At 43.5% G+C, this 11,315-nt stretch overlaps 1 protein-coding gene across 1 annotated transcript; it reads left to right on the plus strand.

Moving 5' to 3' along the window:
* Window positions 1-9,748: 9,748 nt before the first annotated feature.
* Window positions 9,749-11,096, plus strand: LOC311108766 (POU domain, class 3, transcription factor 2-like; the record flags this gene model as incomplete). Its single annotated transcript, XM_084151506.1, has 1 exon — window positions 9,749-11,096. Exon 1 carries the CDS (start codon window positions 9,750-9,752, stop codon window positions 11,094-11,096), a length of 1,347 nt encoding a protein of 448 aa, XP_084007632.1. The 5' UTR covers window position 9,749.
* Window positions 11,097-11,315: the final 219 nt, after the last annotated feature.

Here is an 11,315-nt window from a genome sequence, read left to right on the forward strand (position 1 = left end):
ATTTCACATTTCCACAAACTTCAAAGTGTTTACTTTCAAATGGTATCAAGAATATGCATATTCTTGCTTCTGGTCCTGAGCTACAGGCAGTTAGTTTTGGGTATGTCATTTTAGGCGAAAATGGAAAAAAAGGGTCCGATCCTTAAGAGGTTAACAAGAATTTAAGCTTTCTGCCCATATAAGACATGTCTATGTCATGCTAATCACATTAGCGCACGTTAGCTCAACCATCCCGTATACGGGACACCAATCCCGTAGAGGTTAACACCCATTTCCCCTCTCCTCTGTTTCTACGCTCTTTCTTTCTTGCTCTTCTTTCGTTACTCATCCAAGTGGAGGAGTGGAGGAGAAGAGGAGTGAGAGAAGAGGGGCTAAAAGGGATTCTGTAGAGAAGCTAAATGACTAAAAATGTAAAATGTAAAATGTAAGCAGATGTGACACCTCTCTCCAGGACATTACACCTTTTTACAGTGCTCCTCCTGTAAAACTGTTAAATATGACTATATGTACAGCTCCTCTATCCTGGGTTTGTTCAGGACATTATACAGCGTAACACAAGATTAATGAATATATGTCACTGTTAGAATGCTCCCCAGTGAAATATGACCACTCACCCAGTGATGGGAGATGTTCCCTTGTTTCTTTATGGATCCATTTTAGATGGACATATGCTACATTCTGTGGATCCATCCATTCGTGTGTGTGTGTGTGTGTTTGCGTGGCTGCGTTATTGCTTGTATGCGTGTGTGTGTGTGCGTGCATATGGCTGTGTGTGAATTTTCACACATCCTGATGTTCGTGCTGTCTCTGTGTGTGTGATTGGCAGAATGTGAGTTTATTATAGTGTGTGTGTGTGTATGTGTTTGGTGCATAAATGTGCACTGTGTGCATGCATGTGTGTGCGGGTATGTGTATGCGTGTGTGTGGTGGGTGTGTGTGTGTGTGTGGTGCTGTGTGTAGTGTGGGAGATGGAGAGTGTGCTTGGCGTTTCTCCTCCATTCGTCCTCCCAGAGGCAGATCAGGCGGAGGGGAAATAAATTGGAGAAAGAGAATAAATCAATGCTAAACTGAGCGCCAGCAAGACCTCCTAACCCTGACTCACATACAGGCACCCATACACACACACACACACACACACACACACACACACACACAACCAGACACATTATGTCCAGAGAGAGAGAGGGAGGGAGGGAGGAAGGAAGAGGGAGAGAGAAAAGGAGGGAGGAAGAGGGAGAGAGAGAAAGAGAAAGAGAAAGAGAAAGAGAAAGAGAAAGAGAAAGAGAAAGAGAAAGAGAAAGAGAAAGAGAGAGAGAGAGAGAGAGAGAGAGAGAGAGAGAGAGAGAGAGAGAGAGAGAGAGAGAGAGAGACCTCATAACCCTGACTCAAACAATACGACCAGGACTGTATTTGCACTGGGAAAACGAAGGCTCAAAACACACATGCACACACACATCATATCCTGTACATAAAACATAGTATAGAATATTAAATAGCCCACCCAAAACATTTTTACAATCTCAAACATTATGCTATTACACATTTGTTTTCACAGTGGGAATATGAATACGAAGCGTAAGCTTGTGTAAGTGTAAGCTGGAGCATACAAGTCTTCAAAGTAGAGCTATTGTGATAGGAGTGGGGGTTGTGGTATAGAGATTGAGGTTGAGGTATAGAGATTGAGGTTGAGGTTGGGGAATAGGGCCAAGCCTCTTCAGTCTTTTCCATTCTCCTGCAGTCCTCCAAACCTCTTCTCTCCTGAGTGCAGCCAGCGCACTGAGACCTGATCTAATGCCGAGTGCCACATGTGTTGGAGACGGGGAGCTTTGAAGAGAAACTCACTGCGGGTGTGTGTGTGTCTGTGTGTGTGCGTGCGTGTGTGTGTGTGAGTGTGTTTCTCTCGCTCTATCTAAAGGGCTGTTTGGGGTATTCTACACAGGTCGAGATGGGGGGAGGTGGGTTCTTGGGGTCTTGCATTCAGATGTAATTAGTCGACACAAAGGCCTGGTTAAAGCTGGAATCCTACGAGCCCCTCTCCCTTTGATTATGTGGGCCAGCTGTGAAGGAATGGCCATTATCTCCCTGTATCCAGCAGCATAAAGGAAACCCCCCAGCCTCACTCACCCCTGCTTTAGGGTTCCCACAGGGGGAGGGCCATGCTGTGGTCACCCTGTTGTACACACATACACACAATTAGCCTGCTCCTTGCCAAGAGTGTGTCCTATCTGTATTATAAATATCATAAAGCGGAAACTCACTGCGCGTGGGGACACTTACCCCATTAGAGTTGGAGAAATTGAATCTTTACAGCATGCAGGCCATATAATTACTGTTAATTTAACACTCAGATTCTCTGTCATTAACTGTCAGTCTTTTGAATACAGAGTCAGCTGAGGCTCCTGAAACAGAGAGACAGAGCCTATCCAACTGGCCTGTGTTGACAGCCGCTCCAGTCCTTTGACTGAATTAACACATAACCTGTCCGTCTTAAGAACAGGACTCGCATCGTTTATGCAGTATTAAGTCTTGTAATTGGGCGGTCAGTAGTTTGCATATTACACCATTAGGGTAATATGTTTTGCTTCTCTCTGTACACGACCGTTGGAGGCCCCCGGTGGCAAGTTCGGTAATTCTCGGAATTATGACCTAATCATCACAAATGTTATTTCGATCTGGGTGATTCGTTATAGGATTGATTGATACCCAGACCAGCTACTTTATTTGATTCTTTATTCCATTGATTTATATATTATATATGGAAAAGTGTAGGACTTTTTAACCAACTCTTTAAGCTATGGTAGGCAACTTGCATTGAAATAACTTGATCTCAAAATTATCTTAAAGTTGCATTCCGTAAACTTTCCACAATCAAATAGCCCTGTCAATGATATGTCTGTAATAGGCAAATAAATTAAGGAATACAATTATCAAGTTTCTTGTTTAACCTACTGACACAGAGTGGTGGGCAGGACAGATACCTTTTTCAGTTTACAAACAGCACCATCTTCCTGATTCCCTGCTGGTTCTTGTTCTTGGAGGTAGAACAAACATTGAACAAATTGAACCTAATAATATTTAACATCCTTGCAAATAATTTGTTTTTGGTGGAAAGTATTTACTAAACTATTTCACAAATGTTTAAGTTTTCCCCCCTCCAAAACAATAGTGTAGGCTATATTTCAATATTTGAAATGATTGATATAGTTGGCACCTATACAGTTTATTGCAAGTGTCACATAATATCCAACATTGTTTTGCCTTCTTCCTCATGTTATGCATACAAAACTATATTTATTATTACTCCTAATTATTATCACAAAACAAATGCCCTTCATCCTGTGTTGTAGACTACATTACCCCCTGCTGTGTTCATGAAAACTATGGCTCACAGGTGTTTTTGCCTTTGATTATTTGTAATTATTCATGTTCATCTTTAGTTGTTTATTTTAGGTGATGGGCCAAAGCCGAAAAACGTGAAGTTGAGCAATCCCTGACGAGGGAGGAGCTGATTTTTTTGTGTATGACAATAAAATATTCTTATGATGACTATAACATTTGTTGGCACCTTCAATTCTGGTACATTTTCTCATAAAAAGTATATTTCAACACACTGTCTGCTCAAGCAAATTTGCCGAACTGCAAAACTTGGAACCAATCAGAACTCCCTTACATACCCCTCTTGATGAAGGCAGCCAATGGCCTGCTTCTATTTAACATTTAAACACAGCCTTTTGTGAAAACGCCAGCTGCTGTCTGATGAAGAGGAACAGATATAGCTAGCTCCCAAAGACTGAAATAAGATAAATATCTGTTTTTGAGTGCACTTGATGCAGAATGCAATACGAATGGTCTTGACCGTATGAAGAGGTAACTCCGTTGACCATTTAGCCAATTTATTGAAAGCTAGCCAATGTTACAGTTTGACTAGCCTAGCAAGCTATGTAAATGTCCATTTGTGTTTCAGTGGCTATATGTCTGTGAATTAAAAATGTTTTATCATGTTTTGGCATGATTATGTCTCATTAAAAGTAACTAGCTGCAGGCTTAAAAAACATTCAATCATATACCTTGCATAGAAACCCAAATAAAAGCATGAAGATAGAAATGTGTGTGTGTGTCATGAATGCTAGACAGCTGCATATGCATATTAGCCAATATGTATGGAATAGCCTACACATATAGCATACTTTGCAAATTGCAATACAAAACAGTTGTACAATGTACTCTGCAATAAGATAACCAGAGTTTGATTTCTAAACCAGATTAGTTCTTAAATAGCAGCTGCCCAATACCATGGTGGGCATGCATAATGTTGGATGCATTGTAATATAAGGTACGGAGAATGATAGAGCCTGTAGGATTATAGAAAAAGCAGTAGGGAAATGAATGTTTTGAGTTTCAAATACTAAATGTTCAGTGAATGTGAGTATATTTAGGTGGTTTAAATGATTAACTTTCCTACTAACCTTCTAAAAGTTGACGGTGCCAAATTCTTGCCAATCCATTCATCATTCTACTAACTATGACTGATTGTGAGACATGTTTTCCATAATGTATGTTTCATGCAGGGCCGGCTACAGGCATAAGTGACATAAGAAGTTGCTTGGGGCCCCCAGCCATCCCCAAAGGGAAGTGTTTCATTCACTTCCCTTTGACCTACACTGTTGAGATTTTCACTGTACACTGCATTTACATCTGCAACCCTGTGCAGGTGACTAATAAACTCTCTAAATCAAAATCTACTCCCTCCCCCCCATAAAAATAGTAAAATACACCAGGTGCAATTTCTACATTTGGTTGTGCATCAGCAGTTTCTCTCTTGTTATGCCAGTCATTCAATTAGCTTACAATTAGCCATGTGAATTTTTTTGATTGGTAGTTAATCTAGCCAGCTATCTAAACTTGCAGTAATCATGGCCGAATACCGACTGGGCACACAGGGCACGTGCCCAGGGGCCCTGACCTCCAGGAGGTCCCCATTGATTTTGTTAGTCATTCTCATTCAGATATCATATTAACATGGCATAAGTCATGGCAAAAATGTGTAGAATTTTTTGAATTTAGCATTAAAGGACCCCACCAGAGGGCAATGCCGCCACTATTTATACGTAATTCCTGTCCTATAGCGGAAATAAATTGTTTAGGTTCCACCTCCGAAGAATGGCTCAGGCTGCTAATACATATTCACGAATTGGGGTTGGGAACGTTGTGGTGATTTCCACGTAGATTCGAGAATTAACAACAAGTAGGGCACTGACAGCTGTCAGTGTAGCTAGATGGCATGCTAACCTTATCTAGCTAGCTAATGTTATCTGTTGTTGCTACACAGTATTCAAAAGATTAGCCAGCTGGCTAGGCTATGGCTGGTTCTGGAGCTGGATTCGTCATAAGTGTTTAGCGAAAACTTCACCACAGGGGAAACCAGTACATTTTACTTTGCCATCTATTGTTATCTCTATAGTTTTGTCACGTTCCATAAATTGCGGCCGCAAATCTACCATAGAAATAGAAAGAATAAGATGAAGCTCTGGTAATATGGATAGCCTACCTATTGAATAGTTTGGACTTGAGATGCGTTTTTCTAGATTGTAATGGACATTGGTAGGCTGCTGGCAGGCTATTCGGCTGCGCTACATCAATGCCAAGTCAGCCCGTGCTCATGCCATGGTTCTCACAGCTAGGGGAAGTGAAATGATAGGCTACAATAACTTTGCACATGATGCATGCCGCAAATGATATGTAACAACACCCTGAGTGCATCAAACACGAAATGAAACACCAATTAAAATGTAACAACAGCACAAAATATATAAACAAGTTTGTGCAATTTTAATTTGCAGGTGCCTTTTTATTATAGGATAGACACTTCTGATTTCTTGCTGCACCAATCAAAAACATTCATCTTGGGGCGAAGGGGGGAGCGGGGCTCCAAAATGCAATCATATCACACACAATTTTACCATTTATAAAATGGCCTTTTTTATACAGACTAGCTAAAAAATAAGTGAAACTTGACAAATTATCCAATAGATAATAACAAGTCAACACACCTTATTTTCATTTGGCTCAGCCAAAGATTATCTATTATATTGCTGACTTGTGAAGAGGAAGAACTTTGCAGGTGTTTCTGATTAATAAACAATGCCATGCTGGTGGGTGGTAACATTCAAATAAAACCCAGCCCTGAAAAGAAACGTAGACTGAAAAGTATTAGCACGTCATATCATAGGGTAGCTAGCACTGCAAAGTTCTAGTCTCCCGAGTGGCGCAGTGGTCTAAGGCACTGCATCGCAGTGCTAGCTGTGCCACTAGAGATTCTGGTTCGAATCCAGGCTCTGTCGTAACCGGCCACGACCGGGAGACCCATGGGGCGGCGCACAATTCGTCCAGGGTAGGGGAGGGAATGGCCAGCAGGGATGTAGCTCAGTTGGTAGAGCATGGCGTTTGCAACGCCAGGGTTGTGGGTTTGATTCCCATGGGGGGCCAGTATAAAAAATGTAATGTATGCACTCACTAACTGTAAGTTGCTCTGGATAAGAGTGTCTGCTAAATGACTAAAATGTAAATGTATAGTGGAAACACATGGCATTGGCACAAAAAATATCCAAAGTTACCACTTTGGATTTCCCACTTCAACCACAAATATATAATACTTTGACTAAATCATTGTGCAACATCATGGGTAAGCTATGTGCATTGTCTTTCAGCTGAAAAAAAGTTAATTTCCACTCTTGTGGGTGTTTAAAACTGCTAAAATGTATATCCACACCATGGCAAAATGGGTAGAATTGCAGGAAATTAGCTGTAAAATGTTTTTTTTAATTATCTCTGCCCCATGGCAAAATTATTAGAATTGCATTCAGTTTGTTAAAAAGTTGCAAAATTTTCTCTCCGCACCATGGCAAAATGTGTAGGAAATTAACTTTTATAACTAAAAATGTTCTCTCCGCCGTCAAGACAGGGGCCACGAAAATGTTTTGCCGCGAGGTGGGGGGTCCCCAAAAAAGGCTAGAGCCGCCCCTGGTTTCATGTACATACATTGGAACAAAGAACACCATCACAAATAGTTTTTACCATTTATTGAATACCGGAGACAAATAGCAAAGGTGTCTCAGGCAGTATTTGAAGTATCTAAATATAGTGTAACCTACCAATCAATGTATATCAAGTACCATGTAGGGCACAATCTTACAATGTTGCAGTCCAGAAATGAGAGCTTTACCATCTGCCAAACACCTGGGCTTCTGATGTAGACTGTAGAACTGTCATCAACACATGCTTCAGTACCCCCCCCCCCCCCCCTTCTCTCTAGGAGCATTTGTGTGCCCAGGCCCCTTAGGCATATCAAAATAATCCCACCCTGGTCACCAATTTAGCTGACCGATGTTGAGAGAGACAAGTGCCTTAGCAGAATGTGTGTGGTCCAGAGACGAGAACTCGACCATCTATGGCAAAAGTCTAAGCTCCTGACGGGGACAATAGAATTCTCCCCACTGCATGTTACAATAGTAAAGTAATCTGTTTGTAACCTGTTAAACTGATTCTACATTGAATTTAGTATTCGAAATGCTCAAATAAGCACGTGTATCTGAAGTGGGTGTTCTTCAACTCTAAAATGCACTAGACTTTGCAGACAAAATCCACAAAGAAAAGACAACAGGCAAATGAATATGTGGTCCCAATGTCTAAATAGTGACGGCGGGGCTAGTTCAAACTGCAGTAGGATGGTTATCTTCACAGGTGAGTGAATCAGCCCATGCTTGGTGAATAGTAGTATGCAGTATGAAAAAAAGTATGAAAAATGTATGCACTCACTAACTGTAAGTAGCTCTGGATAAGAGCGTCTGCTAAATGACTAAAATGTAAATGTAAATGTAATAGCGCTTGTTTGATCTCTGTGAGCAGGACACAGGAGAGCTGAATAGATCATGTGAGACAAAAGCGAGAGACAAGAATTTGTTAAATAAATCTTCACAGCAAAGGAATGTAGTTTGTGAGCTAGAAAATGAACATCCTGACAGTCTGAGGCAATTTCTTAATTGTCAGTATGAATTAAATTAGTGGGTCCTGCCTTTATGACTGTATTAGATTTACACTACTTGTCCCATAGATTTTTGTAGTCTTAAATTATTACTTGGAATAAACGGAAAGCTAAAACACTCCGTGTCCCGGAATGACATGCTAGCTAGTGATAAAGCTATCTGCTCCTGCTAGCTAGCAACATATCTACTTGTTGTAACTAGCTAGCTAACTAGCAAGCTAGCTACATTATTAAGGTTGCTGTGCTGTAAATTGGGAGTCATTTTACTAAATAGTTAGATTACAAATAAATAAATAAATACTTTACCCGATAGTAGTTTGTCAGGGAGATCTCTCTTGAGCTGTCACCAGCTGTTTACTGCTGTCTACTGCCTTAGGTACGATAACGTGATTAGCAGAGCTGTTAAGCAGAGAAAGTACCATGGATTGTGCACAAGTTTTTATTGATTTACAGTTTAGTACTATGCAGCGTTTGCCTGCCCAGCTAGAGAACATAAAAGTAAGAATTTTGAAAAAAATTGCAAGAATTGACATTGTCAACAAACATAAATGTGTTCAGAATAAATAAATATGCACAATATGTAAAAACCAGCTCCTCCCTCGACAGAGATGATCATCTCAAAAACTAAAGCAGATAGCTAGCTTGCTATGGCCCACCACCTATTTGGATCCGCATTAGCTTTTGCAGAAGCAGAAGCTACTCTTTCCGGGGTCCACAAAAATACAAATGACCTGACAAGTAACAAAACACTGATAGACAAGGACAGGACTGTCACACAAATTTAAAATACAATGATATACAAACAATACAACTAAAAAATAATACAAACAAACTGGCTAAAATAATACAAACTACTGTGTATGGTGCATGTATTGGTACTTGAAATGTATTCCCACAACAAAACGACCGCGTTCCAGTGTGGGTGCATGAATTCCGAAGTTTACCAAACAGGCACGGAAGATAGGGGCACTGTGGGCGCCAGTGGGTTAGAGCGGCTATTTATTCACCCCTCTCTCCTTGGCCCCGAGGTGCCCTCTTCGCTTGCCTCCTTTTATTTGTTGTGTCGGCCGAGCAAGCTTCTCCAATGGGCCCTTTGGAATGGAACGAAAAGAAGAGGCAAATGCAGCTGTGACGTGGGCGTTGTTGTTCCATTCACTGCGCTCGCTATGGCAACCGGGCAGAGGGCCGGGAAAAATGCGCCCCTTCTCTCTGGACAGCATCGCGAGAGAGGCAGCTGGAGGGTCGGTGACAGTTAATATCCCACTGCTCTGAGCGCAAGCCTCCATAAATATAGGCCTACACAAAACAAGGATTTTCTCAAAATGTAACTCTATAAAGATAAAATGTTTTCAATGAAAAAAGACTATACTGTTTGGTGAATAGATCTAGGCTATATTTGAAGAAAAAATAATAAACATTTGCACAAATGACATGGCCCATGGTTCTTATGCATTTGTACGCATCCAGTTTGTGGATGTTCCTCACAAAAAGATTAATAGCCTACTTATTCAGGATAAATGACCGATCGAACATACTAATAAAAGTTTATCGAAGGTAAAGTTTAATGACTCGTTTTTTCCACTGAGATAAGAATCTATCCAGTGTTTCTCAGTCAACCCCAGCTTTTCACTCTGCCCTGTAGTTTGCAACAGGACTGCCAGTATTGTGGGGCGAGTGATAGGGGCTCCTATAGAACCTCGCGTGACCAATGAGCGTGGTGCTGTCAGGGGTAACCACATCTGTCAACCATTCTTGGCCAATAAAGAGCGGAGCGAGGCGGACCTCAGGTGCGCGCCTCTGCGTCCCCTTGGCACGGCGCCCAGGAGATCGAGAGAGAAGCCTAGCTGCCCCGTGGCGGAAAAGAGTAACTGTCAAAGGCAGCTCCTTTAACAAGAGAGCTATCACTTCGGCTCCGAGAGTTATGGCGACCGCAGCGTCCAACCACTACAGCGTCCTGACTACCCCCAGCAGCGCGCCGCCACCGCACTCGGAGTCCGGGAGCATGCAGCAGGCAGCGGCGTACAGGGACGCGCACACCCTGCTCCAGAACGACTACACGCTACCCGGCAGCGGTCATCCCCTCAGCCACGCGCACCAGTGGATAACGGCTCTGTCGCACGGGGACGGGGCTCCGTGGCCGTCGAGTCCCCTCGGAGAGCAGGATGTGAAGCCTATTCTACAAAGCGACCGGGAGGAGCTGCAGAATTCCGCTAGTCTGCAGCAACAGCAGCAGCAGCAGCGACACCCTCACCTAGCGCACCAGGCGCATCACGACGCCAGGGCATGGCGAACGAGCACGGCCACCACGCACATCCCCGGTATGGCGACGTCTGACGGCCAGAGCCTGGTGTACTCCCAGTCTGGGTTCGGCCTGGGGGGACCAGAGCAGATGCACCACCACTCCCTGCGGGACGAAGACCACCACAGCCACAGCCCGCACCTGAGCGAGCATGGAGGTGGGGGCCAATCGTCCCTCTCGCACCACCAGCACGGGGGACACCCCGACCACTCGGACGAGGACACGCCAACATCGGACGACCTGGAGCAGTTTGCCAAGCAGTTCAAGCAGCGGCGCATCAAACTGGGCTTTACCCAAGCTGACGTGGGGCTGGCGCTCGGGACCCTGTATGGAAATGTATTTTCCCAGACCACTATCTGCAGGTTCGAGGCGCTTCAACTTAGCTTCAAAAACATGTGTAAACTCAAACCACTGCTTAACAAGTGGCTGGAGGAGGCGGATTCCACCTCGGGGAGCCCCACCAGCCTAGATAAAATCGCGGCGCAGGGGAGGAAGAGGAAAAAGAGGACCTCCATCGAGGTGGGCGTCAAGGGGGCTTTGGAGAGCCATTTTCTCAAAAGTCCCAAACCCGGCGGCGCAGAGATCACCTCCATAGCGGACAGCCTGCAGCTGGAGAAGGAAGTGGTGAGGGTTTGGTTTTGTAACAGACGGCAGAAAGAGAAGAGGATGACGCCCATTGGAGGACAGTTACCTGGAACCGAGGACATGTATGGGGACACACCACCTCACCACGGCGCTCAAACCCCGGTACAATGATCTGAAACCCATTATAGTAAACACACGGATCCCTAAAGGATATGAATGACCCCCTATATGTTTCTCTGTGCCGGGCCAGTTAGCATTGGACTGTAGCCAGTGCTAATTTTGGACCTATGGAACACAGTGGGAATACCGAGTGTTGGAACTAAAGCACTACACCCAAGACACAGCGAGAGCTATGGGGAGTTTTCATGCAGTGGAGATGCTACGCGCAAT

The sequence above is a fragment of the Coregonus lavaretus genome (genome assembly GCF_964263955.1).
Source record: "Coregonus lavaretus genome assembly, chromosome: 33".
Taxonomy (NCBI): domain Eukaryota; kingdom Metazoa; phylum Chordata; class Actinopteri; order Salmoniformes; family Salmonidae; genus Coregonus; species Coregonus lavaretus.